This window comes from Dama dama, chromosome 15, assembly GCF_033118175.1.
Source record: "Dama dama isolate Ldn47 chromosome 15, ASM3311817v1, whole genome shotgun sequence".
Classification (NCBI taxonomy): domain Eukaryota; kingdom Metazoa; phylum Chordata; class Mammalia; order Artiodactyla; family Cervidae; genus Dama; species Dama dama.
This window is the reverse complement of record NC_083695.1, coordinates 64,519,690-64,536,797: the sequence shown is the minus strand read 5'-3', so window position 1 is coordinate 64,536,797 and position 17,108 is coordinate 64,519,690. Positions and strand designations below refer to the sequence as shown.

Sequence of the window (17,108 nt, the reverse complement as noted above, 5' to 3'; positions counted from 1 at the left end):
CAACTGTTGTGGCCCACGGGCTGAGTGGCCCTGCCACAAGTGGAATTTTCTGGGAGCAGGGATCAAACCCATGTCCCTTGCACCAACAGGTGGATTCCCAACTACTGGACCACCAAGGAAGTCCTCTATTTATTTTTGTTGTTGTTGTTCAGTCACTCAGTTGTGTCTGACTCTTTGTGACCCCATGGTGTGCAGCACCCCAGGCTTCCCTGTCCTTCACCATCTCCGGAACCTGCTCAAACTTAGGTCCATTGAGTCGGTGATGCCATCCAATCATCTCATCCTCTGTCATCCCCTTCTCCTCCTGTCTTCAAATCTTTCCCAGCATCAGGGTCTTTTCTAATGAGTCGGCTCTTCGCATCAGGTGGCCAAAGTATTAGAGCTTCAGCTTCAACATCGTTCCTTCTAATGAATATTCAGGATTGATTTCCTTTAGGGTTGACTGGTTGGATCTCCTTGCAGTCCAAGGGACTCTCAAGAGTCTTCTCCAACACTACAGTTCAAAAGCATAGTAGTTATTATTATTTAATTTGTATTTCTCTTATTACTGGTGACTTTTAGCGTCTTTTATCTTCACCAGTGACTTGGTGGTGCACTTCTGTGAATCATCTCTTGCTGTCCTTGGGTCATTTTTCTCTTGGCTTGCTAACCTCTTCTTATCCATCTGACCTCATTCAGAGAGAGGCAGATTCTTCTCCCACTCCCCACCACCACCATTTAACAAATGTACATCCGATTCTTAGTCACGTGAAAAATCTGTATTTTTCTGCTTTGCATTCTTGAAGGTATTTTGACTTAGGCATTTTCAGGCTCCTAGACACCTGATAAACTCAGTGTCACTTCATTTTGGCCACAGATGACCAGCCCTTAATGGTAAAAGTGATGCATAGGGTATGAGGGTGAAACCAGAGGGATTTGCCATTGCTCTTTGCTGATAGAGCAGATGGTTAAGAATCTGCCTCTAATGCAGGAGACCTAGGTTTGATCCCTGGTTTGGGAAGATCCCCTGTAGAAGGGGACAGCTTGCCCACTGCAGTATTCTTGCCTGGAGAATTCTGTGGACCGAGGAGCCTGGAGGGCTATACTCCTGGGGTCACAAAGAGTTGGATATGACTGAGCAACTCACACTTTCACTTTTCATTTTCAGTGATGTAGACCCCATATCTAATCTAAGTGATTTATTTTTGCATTAAAAACTATCCCCAAACTTAGTGACTTCAAACTGTGATTTGTTATCTTGCATGATTCTGTGTGTTGACTAGGCTTCGTGGGGTGGGTCTTTGGCTGACATCATTCAGCCAAAGTCGTTCACTTGACTACATTCATCTAACAGCTGAGTTGGGTTGAGAGGTCCAGAAAAAGCTTTAGTCACATTTTAGCACCCCAGCATGCCTCCACATGGCTCCTTCTCTGAGTGGACCTTTGCCATGGAGTTGTATGTGCTGTGCTTAGTCTGTCAGTCATGTCCAACTCTTTGGGACCCCATGGACTGTAGCCCGCCAGGCTCCTCTGTCCATAGGCTTCTCCAGACAAGAATACTGGAATGGTTGCCATGTCCTCCTCCAGAGGATCTTCTCACCTGGGATCGAATCCAGGTCTGCCACATTGCAGGCAGATTCTTTACCATCTGAGCCTCCAGGGAAGCCCAAGAATACTGGAGTGGGTAGCCTATCCCTTCTGCAGGGGAACTTCCCAACCCAGGAATCGAACTGGGATCTTCTGCATTGTAGGCAGATTCTTTACCAGCTGAGCTACCAGGGAAGCCCTAACTTAGGTAGTCTAACTAAGTTGTTAACTTAGTTGTCTAACTAAGATTTTTTTACAGATGGCAGTTGGCTTCCCGGAGAAAGGAGACAGAATCCACCAGTCCACTTAAGGCTGGGACTCAGAACCCTCAGAAAGCTACTTCTGCCACATTGTATTGATCAAAGAAAGCCAAAGGGCCAGCTCAGCCTCAAGAAGAAGAAAATAGATTCCACTCCTTAGTGTGAGAAGTGGTGTGAGCTTACAGAAATGAGAGCTGTGGCCATATTTAGAGACCATCTACTGTCTTCCCTCACTGTATCTTGTCTGCTCACCAGCAATAGCTATTGTTAGGATTTTTAATATTTGCTAGTTTGTTGGGTGTAAAATGACCCAATCAAATAAACTTGAATAGTCAGGCACACTTGGGTTTGCATCCCAGCTCAGCCACTTTGTAGCTACAATCTTGGATAAGTTATCCAGCTCCTCATCTAAGGTTTGGCAAGGATTAGAAACAATATTTATGCAAAGCACATAGCCATGTGTCTGGAACATAAGAGGTACTCAATGAGTGTAGCCCTTCCACTTCTTTCTCTCCACCTTCACTTCCAAGAATTATATGACCCAACACTGGAAGTGCGTTGTCCACCTCTGGACTGGGATTTCACAGCTGTTCAACAGCTGCACAGAAACACAATTAAGGAGGACAGGAAGGAATAAAGCTGCCGCCACCCATTAAAATTCTGCCTCTGGTTGGGTTGTACACGTATTCACATTGTGATGAGAGATCTTCTCGGGTGTTTTAGGGAGGATGACAGCACTGCCCCACCCACACCCCACGCCCCTGCAGCTGGCTACATCCACAGTCTGCAGCCCCTCAGATGACCCTGGTGTGTTTGAAGAGGATAATGTCAAGGTTAGGCCAATCTTTCCAGTCTGAATCCCTCCAGTATTGTCACAGCAGACGAGTAAGTCTTTAAGCAACCAGGGCGAGCTGGAGGAGGAAGGAGACCCCCAAGGTGAGGTGAGGATGGTCCCTTCTAACTTGTTCCTCCAGCCCTCCCTTCTGTCCCTCCAGGGCACTGTCAAGCACCAAACTGGGTACCTCTTGTTTTGTTTGAATTAAAGATAAGACAAGTTGTGTCAATCTCAGATTCCCCTTTAATCACAACCTGCCCCCCTTCCGCCACCCCCCAGAAAAAGAGACTGCCCAAGCAGGATAAAGGATCTGAAGGGAGCCTCTGGTTGGTCAGCTGTGGCAGCAGGTTTATTTCCTGGCATTATGTGGCTCTCTTCAGCCTTGACGGTGGGGATTTGTGCTTCCAGCCTTGGGGAGTGCTGGGGGGCTTGGGGAACTACTCACTCGGCAGCCCCCTGGCAGACCCTTTGGTCTGAGGAGCCTTCCTTCTCTGGAGATGAGAGTTCAGCATGCATTTGGGGGCTGATAATGGGATTAATGAAATGAAGTGTGTAACTGTTCCTCAAATGAAGCTGTGACTATTTTGATAGAGCCTGATTTCCAGAACCATATTCATAAAAGAGAAGGGACTTTTCCCTTTCTGTAGCTGTCCCTTGAGGGCTTTGGTCTGAACAACCTGATTCAGTTGTCCCAGAGAATAGGGATCCCTCAAACTTGGGCACAGAGCATCCAGACCCCTGAATGTCACTCAGGTCAGCATATCTGGGTGTAAACTGAACCTGACTTTGGACATTCTTTATAGCCTATCCCCAAATGCAAACATGATGGTGATGATTGCAGCTCATGTTGAGTTCTAACCGTGGCAGTTTGATGTTCACCGCCTGGCTCCACGCCCATGACACCACCACACAGCAGGCAGGAGGGCTCAGGGGACAGTGGCTTGTCTAAAGCCACACAGGTAGTGAATGGCAGCATTTATTTTCAGCCTAAGTGCCCCGGACCCCAGGCCTCTTGCTCTTAATCTCTGGGCTACCTCATTGATTCTCAAGCTTCTTTTTGTGTCCGAGTCACCTCGGGAGCTTGAAAAAGCACAGACGTCTTGACAGTCCTTTAGGTTAATTGAGTCCCAGTCTCCCAATCTCAAGGCAGGGGGTGGAACCAGGATTTTTTAAAAGTTCCTTGATCAAACCATTGTGGAGAATAAGCCACAGTCTCCGCTTTCACCCAGCCTTTCAGAATCACCGCAGGCAAGGTGTGAGTCTGCCCATCACCCATGAGGTGAGGGTTATGCAGATGGCTGGACCATCAGCGTGTTTACTTCCAGTGTGGGAGGGAGCGGTTGACTAATCGAAAATCTGCAGTTCCTCGGTTGAGAAGTCTGGGTCAGGCCTGGTTCTGTTTATGATGCGGCTGTGCCTTCAGCTGGAAACGGAACATTGAATAGCTAGAGCCGCTCTGCCTTTTCAGAGAGGATAGGGTACACTCCCAGAGCCAGGGAATTTAAATGGACTTTATCCCCTAGCCCACCCCAACCCCCAGCGTGTTAAATCCTTTCAGACACCCCTGTGCTCCTCTTCAAATGCAGGACTCTTGGACCATAATAAATAATTACATCCTTCTATTTGGACTCCGATTCCAGATAGTAGTAATCCAAGAAAATCCAATAATGACAGTTGCATTAAGATCCTTCTTCCAGGCTAAGCAGAACATCTGTTTAGACATATTTTTAATCGGCAAATGCTTCCTGTGTTGAGTCCTCAACAAATTAAATTTCTCACTGGACCGAGGGGGAAACTGTCATTCAATAACCCATCTCTGGAAATTACACTCCAGCCTCTTTCCAGGTGCACTTAAGATTTTCCCATACTGACTCGGCTGCACACAGGCCCTTATAACACCAGGTCACAAGTATGGATAAGCGCAGCTTCTCTGAGAAACATCGGATTCCTTAGTGTTAGTTCCTCAAACAGAGAAGTATTTTTGCCTGTTCTCCAAGGGGGAGTTGGCGGCAGAGGAAAATTAAGAGACTTGTTGAAAACCATATGGGAAATGAATAACAAACTTCCACTTGCTACATCACTGCCTGTGATTACTTAAGACAGAATGATTCTCAGGATTTAAACATTAAGGACTTCAGGGCTGCCAACATTTTGGAGAGGTTTCCGCCACAGAATTGTTTGGACTGTTGGTTGTTTATTTTTAGAATAACTCATCCATTCTTTAATTAATTAATTGAAAACCTAAAAGCACCCCATGCTTACCACCAGCCAGACACTGTGCTGGGTGTGAATAGAGTGGTAAATGAGCCAGCCACAGTCCCTGCCTCCATGGAGCTTCCAGCCTACTGGGGCAACTCACATTTGAAGCTTTCCCAATGGCTCAGCGGGAAAGAATCAGCCTGAAGTGCAGGAGATGCAGGTCTGATCCCTGGGTCTGGAAGATCTCCTGGAGGAGGAAAGGGCCATCGTTCCAATCTTCTTGCTGGGAAAATCCCATGGACAGAGGAGCCTGGTGGGCTATAGTCCACAGGGTCGCAAAGAGTTGGACACAACTGAGCACACATACGTTTGGAATCTGGATGCAATTTGTAGTCCTGGGCTGGGATAGCAAGTTAAAATATCTGTAGAGGCCAAGCAGGTAATGTCAATGGGTGAAGTGGCTGGATGGAACTATGTGAAGTGGGAGATAGATTCCAGCAACCAGGAAAACATGTGCCTTGACTGTGAGGAGCAGATGCTACTTAACTGCTGTGGCTTACAGATGATGAAAGATGGGCCACTGTTGCCACATATTCCCATTTTTGAAGAACAACTAGAAAATTAGGATTTCTATGTGAAAGTCCTTGATTTTTAAAAGTCGGCTTCCCCGTGAGATTTAAGAAAAAACAAAACAAAGTGTGGTCCAAAAGCATCCAGGCCAAACAAAACACATCTGTGGGTTGGGTTTATCCCAAGAGCTGCAAGTGTGTGAATCCCGATCTAGAAATTCTAGCAGTAAAATCATTATGTTCAGGCTGAAAGATGTGTTATGTGCCAACTTTCTGGCTCTAGCAACTGAACTGGCATGGACTGCTTTTACAAACGGAGAACTACTAGGAAAAAAAACAAAACCTTCCCCTTACCCCAAATTAAAAATACAGAGTTACACTCAAATAAAAGAAAGGGAAATTGTCATGATCAGGAAGGAATAGCTATTTGCTTTTAATGACAGATACCTAAAGCTAACTACACTTAGATACGGAGGGCTGATACTAAGACAGTGTTATATTAGCAGAGGGATAAGCAAGGGAACAGAGTAGAGAATGCAGCAATAAACCCAACTTCTGTATGACCCAGGAGTTCCACTCTTCAGTATTTATTACAAAGAAATAAAAATCTTTGTGCAAATGCCTGTACATTAAGGTTGTAAGAGCTAGAAACAGCTCATATGTCCTTCAATGAGTGAATGGTTAAACAAGCTGTGGGGCATGCATACCATGAAGTACTACTCAGCAATTAAAAGGAACTACTGATACATGCAACAACTTGAATGAATCTCCAGGGAATGGCACTGAGAAAGAAAAGCCAGTTCCCAACGGTTATACACTGTAGGATTCCATTTAAATAATATTCTTCAAATGAGAACATTTTCGAAATGGAGAACAGATTAGTGGTTGAGAGTTTAGGAATGGGTTGGGAGGGAGGGGGAAGGAAGGTGGATGTGATTGTAAAATGGCAACATGAGAGATCCTTATGGTGATGGCACTATTTAGTATCATGAATGTGATGGTGGATACACAAACCTGTACATGTAATAAATTGTGTAGAACTGTACACACACACACACACACACACACACATGAGTATATATAATGCTGGGGAAATCTGAATGAGATCAGTAGACGTCAATATCCCAGTTGTGGTGTTATACTATAGTTTTATAAAATGTTTGGGGAAACTGTCAAGGGTACATAAAATCTGTCTGTATTATTTCTTGCAACCGCATATGGATCTATAATTATTTCCAAAAAATTTTTCAATTTACAAAAATTATTTCATATACTTCCTGGTAAAGAACCTGCCTGGCAATGCAGGAGACGTAAGAGATGCAGGTTCGATCCCTGGGTCAGGAAGATCCCCTGGAGGAGGGCATGACCACCCATTCCAGTATTCTTGCCTGGAGAATCCCATGGTCAGAGAAGCCTGGTGGGGCTACAGTCCATAGGGTAACAAAGAGTCAGACACGACTGAAGTGACTTAGCACACATTTCATATACAAAAAAAAAAATTGAACCTCAATAGTATGACCATTGCAAAGCTTGTTTCATTGTTTGTTGTGGAAAATGTATTGCCCACAGAAAACACCTGTTGAATGATTCATTTAAAGCAAAAAACATAATTACACAAAAAGATTGAAAGTAAGTGATGAAGGAAAACTATACGAGGCAAACACTAATCAAAATAAAACTAGCATAGCAATATTAATATCAGTCAAAATAATCTTTATTATGGATGAATGTTATTACAGATAAAGAGGATATTTATTCATAAAAGATACAGTTTAACTGGAACATTTAACAATCCTTAACTTGTATTACTTAACCAACATAGCCTTGAAAAATATAAAGCAAAAATTAAAAATAAAGATGACATTCTCAATCTCAGTTCTCAAGGTTGTTTAAAGCACTTTTCTTGATAGCAGATAAACCAAGAGGCCAAAAATATTTGTAAGGAGAATATTTGAACAACATATGTAGCACCCTTCAACCATCAGTTTTGGAAATTGATGCACTTTATTTCAAGGATATATGAAACATTTATAAAAAGCGATCATGTTGTTGTTCAGTGACTCAGTTGTGTCTGACTCTTTGCAACCCCGTGGACTGCAGCATGCCAGGCTTCCCTGTTCATCACCAACTCCTGGAGGTTGCTCAAACTCTTGTCCATTGAGTCAGTGATGCCGTCCAACTATCTCATCCTCTGTCATCCCCTCCTCTTCTCCTCCTACCCTCAATCTTTCCCAGCATCAGTCTTTTCCAGTGAGTCAGCTCTTTGCATAAGGTGGCCAAAGTATTGGATCTTCAGCTTCAGCTTCAGTCCTTCAAATGAATATTTAGGATTGATTTCCTTTAGGATTGACTGGTTTGGCCTCCTTGCAGCCCAAGGGACCTTCAAGAGTTTTCTCCAACACCACAGTTCAAAAGCATTTGGCATTCAGCCTTCTTTATGGTTCAGCTCTCACATTCATGCATGACTACTGGAAAAACCATAGCTTTGACTATATGGACCTTTGTCGGCAAAGTAATGTCTCTGCTTTTTAATATGCTGTCTAGGTTTATCATAGTTTTTCTTCCAAGGAGCAAACGTCTTTTAATTGCATGGCTGCAGTCACCATCTGCAGTGATTTTGGAGCCCAAGAAAATAAAGTCTGTCACTATTTTCATAAAGCAAAGCTCAAGACACCAAAGAATTGATGCCTTGAAGCACAGGCCAGCATCTATGGCCAGAAGGCCAAATCTAGCCTGCCATCTGTTTTTGGAAATACAGTGTTATTGGAACACAGCCATACCCACTCATTTACATAGTGTCTATGGCTGATTTCACACTACAGTAGCAGAGTTAGGTAGTTGCAACAGAGAATATAGTAACCTCAAAATGTAAAAATATTTACTATATGGCTTTTTACATAAAAAGTTTACTGACCCCTGCCTTGGAGAGTAAGTCTTTGGAACACAAAGCAATGTTGGAAATCAATAACACACACACACACACATTTTAGATATTAAAAATCACACCTCTAAATAATTCAAGGACTAAAGAAGAAAGTTCAAATGGAACTTACAGAATGTATCAAGGTCTAACATTGAAATGTACATGTCAGACTTCCCTGGTGGTCCAGTGGTTAAGACTTCACCTTCCAATGCAGGGGGTGCAGGTTTGGTCCCTGGTCAAGGGGTTAAGATACCACATACCTCTTGGCCAAAAAACCAAAACATAGAACAGAAGCAATATTGTAACAAATTCAATGAAAAAAATTTATTTTAAGAAATGTACATGTCAAAAGACGAGATGTAGATAAAAAGGAACTCAGAGAAATTTCAGTGTTAAAAATGGTAATACTAGAATATAAGAACAATTGAAAATTAATGTGCCAAACACTTAACTCAAGAAGCTGGAAAAGCATGGCCAATTGATTTTTTATGGGTTGCCAGGACAATCCCATGGAGGGAAAACTAGCCTTTTCATCAAATGGTGCTGCTGCTGCTGCTGCGAAGTCGCTTCAGTCGTGTCCGACTCTGTGCAACCCCATAGATGGCAGCCCACTAGGCCCCTCCGTCCCTGGGATTCTCCAGGCAAGAATACTGGAGTGGGTTGCCATTTCCTTCTCCAACACATGCATGCGTGCTAAGTCGCTTCAGTCGTGTCCAACTCTATGTCACCCTAGCTAGTACAACCAGATATTGCATACAAAAGAATGAAATTAGACCCCTACCTCACACTATATACAAAAATTAATTTAAAATGTTTGAACATCTAAATACAAGAGATAAAACTATAGAACTCTAAAAGAAAATACAGATGTGAATTGTAAAGAGCTTGGATTATGCTGCACCTTGGAATATCGTGACCTCAGCTCCAGACTACTGCAATAAGGTAAGTTGCACACATTTTTTGGTTTCCTGCTGCATATAAAAGTTATGTCTATACTATACTGTAGTTTATTAAGTTTGCAAAAGCATTGCATCTGAAAAAACAATGTATATAATTTTTAAATACTGCTAAAAAATGCTAACCATCATCTGACAACTTAGGGTTACCACACACCTTCCATTTGTAAAAAACACTCAATAAAGTGAAGCACAATTAAAAAAAGTATGCTTGTAATTTATTATGTATGACACAAAAAGCAACAAAAGAAAAAAATGAATAAGTTGGAGTGCATCAAAATTAAAAACTTCTATGTTTCAAAGGATACCATCATAAAAATGAGAAGACAACCTACAAAATTGGAAAAAAATATTTGAATTTGTCTGATAAGGATATGGTCTCCAGAATATACAGAGAGTAACTATAATGCAAGAATAAAAAGACAACCCAGTTGAGAAATGGACAAAGGATTTGAATAGACATTTATCCAAAGAAGATATGTTGTTGTTGTTTAGTTGTTAAGTCATGTCTGACTTTTTTGATCCCATGGACTGTAGCCTGCCAGGCTCCCCTGTCCATGGGATTTCCCAGGCAAGAATACTAAAGTGGGTTGCCGTTTCTTTTTCCAGGGGATCTTCCCAACCTAGGGATCGAACATGAGTCTCCTGCATTAGGAAGCGGATTCTTTACCACTAAGCCACCAGGGGAGCCCCCAGAGAGGATATACAAATAACTAATAAGCACACAAAGATATATTCAACATCATTAGTCATTAGAGAAATGTAATTCAGAACCACAGTGAGATGCCACTGCACAGCCTTAGGATAGCTATAATAAAAAAGATTGGTGTTGACAAGGATATGGAGATCCTGGAACCCTGATACTTTGCTGGTAGGAATATAAATAGTGCAGCTCCTTTGGAAAACAGTCTGGTAGTTCTCTAAAAGGTTAAACATAGAGTTATTATGTGCATTGGGATGCTTCCACTCTTAGGCATATACCCAAAAGAACTGAAAAATATATGTCCACACCAAAACGTGTACATTAATGTTCAGACCAGCATTATTCATGATAGCTGAAAAAGTGGAAACAAACCAAATGTCCACCAACTAAAGGACAGGTAAACAAAATGTGATATACCTACACAGCAGATTATTATTTAGCCATAAAATGTAGTGAAGTACTGACACATGCTACAACACGAATGAACCTTGAAAACATGCTAAGTGAAAAAGGCTAGACACAAAAGGCCACGTATTGCATGATTCCATTTATATGAAATGTCTAGAATAGGCAAATCCATAGAAACGGAAAGTATATTACTGGTTGCCAAGGGCTGGAGGGATTGACTGATAATGGATACAGGGTTTCTTTTGGTGGTGATGAAAATGTGGAATTCCATAGAGGTGATGGTTGCACAAATTTGTGAATATACTAAAAACCAGTAAACTGTACACTTTAAAGTGGTGACTATTATGATGTGTGAACTGTATCTCAGTTTTATTAAAAGAGAGAAAAGAAGGTAGAAAGGAAACATCAGAATAAAATAAGTGAAAATAGAAGGATGTAAATAAAATAAAATTAATGAAATAATGAAAACAAAAAGAATAAACAAAATCAAATCTAATTTTTAGGGGAAAAAATATAAAAACAAAAGAGAAAATGTCCCAAAGTGAGCTTAATGAGTGTAAGCAAGTAGATTGAAAACAAAACCTTAAACTGTCTGAATGATGAATAAAACAAATGTGGATTCAATTATTCAGTTTCCTCAAGGTTAAGCATTTCTACCCACCCATCTATCTCTGCTGTTCCTAGGGATCATAACTTGAACTCAGAGCCTTAAATAGAGTCCCCATTTCTTTCCCATATTCTTCCCTCAAGGTCCAGATATACAGAGAAATCCAGAAGAGCTGGGGATTCTATGGGGCTCTACATTTTACAGGGGTTTATTTTGCAAATAATTTATTGGTTTATCTTGCAAATAATTTATTTTCCCAGCATCACAGACTCATTCACTTTATTTGTCACACTGGCCAAATTATTTCCAATATTTGTAGCATTGACAATATTTGGTCAAGGCAGGTGACTGACGCAGTTTGTTCTCCCCAATGTCTGTGGCTCTGAGAAGAGAGTACATCCCTAACTTGGCTCCACTTTAAAGGGCTGTGAGTTGTCCTAGTCACTTAATTCTGTGGCTCACAGGCTGCCCTTGAGTCCCATGGGGCTTCTTTCAAGACCTCCTACAAGCCAGACCCACTTCTATAACTAGGCCTAGGATGCTTACTACACTTACTCTTTAAAAAAATAAAATTTCTCTTTTTTCTTTATTTTTGGCTGTGCTAGGTCTTCACTGCTGTGTGGGCTTTTCTCAGGCTTTTCTCTAGTTGTGGCAAGTGGGGTCTGCTCTTCATTGCAGTGCACGGGCTTCCCATCACAATGGCTTCTCTCTTGTTGTGGAGCATGCGCTCTAGGGCATGTGGGTTTCAGTGGCTGCAGCACGTGGGCTCAGGAGTTTGCAGCTCCCCGGCTCTAGAGCACAGGTTCAACAGGCGCATGGGTTTACTTGCTCCAAGACACGTGGCATCTTCCTGGGTCAGGGATCAAACCAGTCTGTGTCTCCTGCACTGGCAGGTCAATTCTTTACCACTGAGCCCCAGGGAAGCCCTACACTTTCTCTTCCTCTACTCAGGTTTAAAACCCTGAACAGATCCAATATCCCCTTTAGAATACATGTTCTGAATTTCTCCTTTTGTGGATTCATGGGTGATATAATCTTCACTTTATGCCCAGGAGGAATTAAAAGCAAAGTAAATGGCAGCCCAACTCTCTTGCAGATGGAAAGGAGAATGCCCTGCTTCCACAGAGCCCTGGGACCTTGCATGCTGGAGCTGAGACCTTCTCTCCCAGGGTCCGAAGAGCCACAACCTCAAGGACAGAGAGGATATGGCCGGGAGGGGTCATTCCGTACGTCATTGGAGGGAACTTCACTGGTCAGTAGCTCCAGATGAGGCTTGCTTGGGGCTGGGGGCTTTGTCTTCCCTAGTGGGCAAAGTCCTCCCTGCAAGGACTCAGGTGGGATGGAACAGATGCTGGGGTCATAGCAGTCCCCGTGCTTCAAGCTTCCTCACGACCACAGGGTCTAATGCACTCAGCCTGAGGAAACTGCAGTCTCATTTGGGACTCTGTCCTCAGAGGTGGTCACCCGGTCCCTGAGGCATTATCCCAGAGCCTCCAGTACAATGTCACTCTGCCCCTCAAAGAGTCCCCAGTTCTAATAAGAGAGAGAAAGAGATGTGTGTTCTTAAAGAACTAAAATGTAGGAATTGTCATCAGCTGCTAACTTTTGTTCCTTGGTATATTTTTTGTTTGTTTGTTTTCTTTTTTCTTTGGCCTTGCCACATGGCTTGTGGGGGTCTTAGCTCCCTGACCAGAGATCAAACCCATATCCAGTGCCGTGAACGCCCAGAGTCTTAACCATTGGACTGCCAGGGAAGTCTCTGTTTCTTGGCATCTTAACCATGTTCTTTCAGATCTAGTGTGCTTATCTTGCCAAAGATTTATATAACTTTCATCAAAATTAACTAATTCTATAGAGAAAACTTTCTTTACAAAGAGATTTTTTATTTTATAATTAGTAGGATTGCTATTTTGGTGAATCATTGTTCTATAAACAATTTTAACTTAAAGTATCAAGATGGCTCCCCCAAAATGGACAGCTAAGTTACTCTTTATTCTGTATATATGTTTCAGGGGGCCAGTGAAATGACACCACACCCACATCTTCTAGATCATCATGGGAACCTCCTAGTGGTTTGTTGGTTTTCTGCAACGAAGTCATTCCAGAATTCAGATCCCATCCCCAACCTTTCTGTGTACTTCCCAAACAATTCTTTTTTCTAGATCCTTCTCATTCCTTTTACCAAAATCAAAATACAGTTATCTTATTTATTTCAGACTGATAGATTTTTAAAAGAACACTTATTGACTGGATGAAACTATCAGCCTAGAGTTTGCAACTACTTTTTTCTTGCTCCTAATTTACTTGTTGCTTTATTTTCAATGTCTAGTCAAGGAAATATTAAGAAAAGTTTGGAGGAAGTATGAAATTCATCTGTTCTCAAAGGCCTTGTAGAACATTAGGCTCAAGGATCCCCCAGCAAACACTGAACCCTAATGCAAAAATATCATGACTGTACCTACAAATAGAATTTTTAGAGCATATGGGAATATACTCTCCTATAGGGAGAAAGTAAAATGGAAGGGATAGAATGCAGTGCTGGTGAGTTACTTGAAAGGTCAAAAATTTCCAAATTGAATAACCTAAGTAAAATTTTTTTAAAGTTTAGGAAAGTACTTTCAATACAAAGGAAAAGTTGGGAGGCTGGGGACATTTGAAAATCTATTTTTACCCTCGCTTCCAATTCACAAACTCCTACTCTCTAAGTTTTGGTTATTTGGGAAAGTTATATTGTATTCTTAGCCAGGGAAATCCTTAATCCTAGTTCATTTTAATTCTGGGTCACTGAAACAAGCTTTTTTTTTTTTTTTTTTGATCATTGGAACAAGCTTTGTTAATGAACCAGCATGCTCTAGAACATCTAAGGAAGCTGTGGACCCATGAGTGAATTGATGAGCACCTATCCTGTCATTTCAGGAAGCCAGAGGGCCATTTTTAAGCAGGCCATGAGACATTGGGAGAAGCACACCTGCGTGACCTTCATAGAGAGGACAGATGAAGAAAGCTTCATTGTGTTCAGTTACAGAACATGTGGGTAAGTGAAAGTGAGTTCACCTCAGTGGAGACTGAGTCAGGTGGCCCATGAGCCTTGAATTTTCTCTCTAAAACAATATGTGTTCTAATATGCTGTAATATATAGGAGTCCAGAACTTGCCAGAAACTCTTCTTGCCCTCAATGAACTCACAGTCCAGGGACAAAGTAGGTAGGTCAAGAGGAAGACTCCAGAATGACAAGGTGTTTGTATTTCCTGTCATGGGAGCAAGCTGAAGGAATTGGGAATGTTTCATACGGAGAAGTGATTCTGAACCAACTTGGGGCCAGTAATCCCACTGAGAATCTGATGGAGCTATGGGCTCCCTCATGATGGATGTACATTTATGCAAAATTCTGCATGTAATTTTGTGAGCTCCATGGGCTTACAGACTTCCTCCAGAAAACATGATAAATAATAAGATGATTAGATTACAAACCAAACTTATCTGTTATGCCAATAAATATAAGTGTGGTGTATTTTCCTGAAAGGAAAACTTTCTCATATTAGTTCAAAATCTTAAACCCAACTACATGCTATATATGTGAGAGGACTACTGAAGAAAATGATCCAGAAAGGTTTAAAAGTAAAAGGTAAGAAGGCATACAGGCAAATACTAACAAAAAGAAAGCTGAGATCACAATGCTAGTTGTAGACAACACTTTTTTGTTGTTTCTTCAATTCATTTTTAAAGAAAGAAAGTGCTAAAAGAAAAAAAAAAGGTGAGACACTTTATAATGAGAAAGAGTACAAGCTACAGAGAGAATGTAACAGTCATAAATCTTTATGCACAAAATAGCAAAGCATTAAGAGTCATAAAACAAGCCCCAAGGGTTTCAAGGGGAAATTGACAGAAACACCAATGGCAGAAGACTTTATTTCATTGCTGTCAACCCAAGTAGATCAATGTCAAGTTAACCAAAAAATAAGTAGAGATTTGTAGAGGACTGGAAAAATGTAATTAACAGAGTTGAGCCTCTGGGTCTACCAGATTCTATAACCTGTAACACATTTTAAAAATGCCTCTTAAACATTTATAGACATGGTTTATCTATTAAGTGTTAAAAATACCTCAATGTATTCTAAAAGTCCAAAATAAAATTAAAATATTCTCTGATTGTAAAGCAATGAAACTGGACATAATAACAACAACAAAAATAGAATAAATGCTCCTGCATTATCTGTTAAGACCTCCCCTCCCCCCGCCCTTGTTTTTTACAACTCTTAGGTTTTAAAGAAATCAGGATTGAAATTACAAGACATCTAGATAGCAAAAGCCCCACGGTTCAAAATTGAAGAGATCTGGGTAAAGCTATGTCCAGAAAAAACCACATAGCCTCAGATATCCACAAATCTGAGAATTAAGAATGACAGTGAAATATTCAATTTGAAGAAGTTAGCAAAACAAATGAATACATAAAACCCTCTACCACTACAAAATAAACCTCACAAGAGCAAGAAAATGGACAAGGTAACACATTATAGAACTGATAAATTGGAGACTGACTTCTTCAAATAAGCAAACAAAAAACTGTAGATAAACTAATTACTTGTTAGTCTAAGACAAAAAAGTGGCAGTGCAGAAACATACAAAGTTAGACATGCAAGAGGGAGAAGTAATCACAGATTCAGCAGAATCATAAAAAAGAACTTTATAAACTCTCGGGAAAGAAATGTTGAAACCTGGATGATGTGATTGACTTCAAGGTAGATATAAAGGACTGGCACAGACCAGTAACTTTGAAAGAAATTGGAAAATTGATGGAGAAACTTTCTCCTCCATACCATTAACCTAGAGTTTCACAGATGAATTCTTTCAAAACTTCAAGAAACAGATCACTCTGGTACTATTTAAGTTTTTTAGAGCATAAAAGAACACATTCTTCCAATTTACTTTTAATAAACTATCATGGTGTTGCTACCTCAAAATGAAAAAGATGGCACTAAAAAGAGAAAATTATAAACTCATCTAACTTATGAACAGCCATGCAAAATCCTAACTAAAATGTTGGCACATAGAACACAGCAGTAAAAGAATAGAAGAGTAGCCTGCCAAAAAGGTTTATCTAAGGAATACAGGACTAGTTCAACATTAAGAAATCTATCTGCATGATTCAACAAATTGATAGCTCAAAGGAGAGAAGCCATATTCATGTCTCAATAGGTGCTAAAAAGGCATCTGCACATTTCAGCATACCTTCATGATAGATCCTTGACTTAACACACCCACATATACACATTAACAACACACACAAATCAAATATATATATATATATATATCCCAAAAGCCCACATCATGTTTATCAATGATAATTCTAGAAGCATTTCTATTAGAATCAGGAACAAAAGATGTTTATGATCACCATAGTTATTTCACATTTTTTTTCTGGAAATACTAGCTAATGTAATTTGACATGAGAAAGATAAACACAATGAATATTGGCAAGAACAAGTATTGTTTGAAGTTAATGCGACATGTGGTGAAAAAACCCAGAAAATCAATAGGAAAACTATCAGAAACAAAAGGAGACTCTATTAAGGTAACTGACTACAAAATTAATCAATAGTAAATAACTTTTGCCTTAATGAAATAATTTGATATAGTAATACTTTCATAATGGGGGAAATCATAACTTTAGTAGAAACATAGTAGATAATATGTCTAAGAATAAATCATAACAAAAATGCAAAAATATGCCAGCCATATAGGAAGAAAACAACAAAATTCTAAGGAAACTTTAAAAAAAAGAAGTAAAAATGGAAATACATACTGTTTCCTCATATGGAAATGCCCAACATAGTAAAGATGTCAGGACTTCCTAAAATAACCTATAAATTCATGCCATTCTGATTTAAACAGCATCTTCATATATGTATTTGTGGGTGTGTATGTACATATATTTTAAGAGCTTGAATAAATGATAGTAGAGTTTTTCATGTAGAAATAACAGAGAGAACAAACAATAGTGATAGGGACAGAGGTAGGGGAGGAGAAGAGTTCTGATGTTCTATCCCAACATATATGATATCAAAATGCAAATGAAGGGCTT

The 17,108-nt window shown here is 40.5% G+C and overlaps 1 protein-coding gene across 1 annotated transcript in view; it reads left to right on the top strand.

Moving 5' to 3' along the window:
* The window catches only part of TLL2 (tolloid like 2), a 135,713-nt gene that overhangs the window by 63,641 nt on the left and 54,964 nt on the right, over window positions 1-17,108 (top strand). Inside the window, exons 4-5 of the mRNA XM_061163118.1 lie at window positions 12,123-12,278; window positions 13,943-14,060. Of these exons, the coding sequence (XP_061019101.1) occupies window positions 12,123-12,278; window positions 13,943-14,060 (274 nt within the window). The remainder of the gene's footprint in view (window positions 1-12,122; window positions 12,279-13,942; window positions 14,061-17,108) is intronic.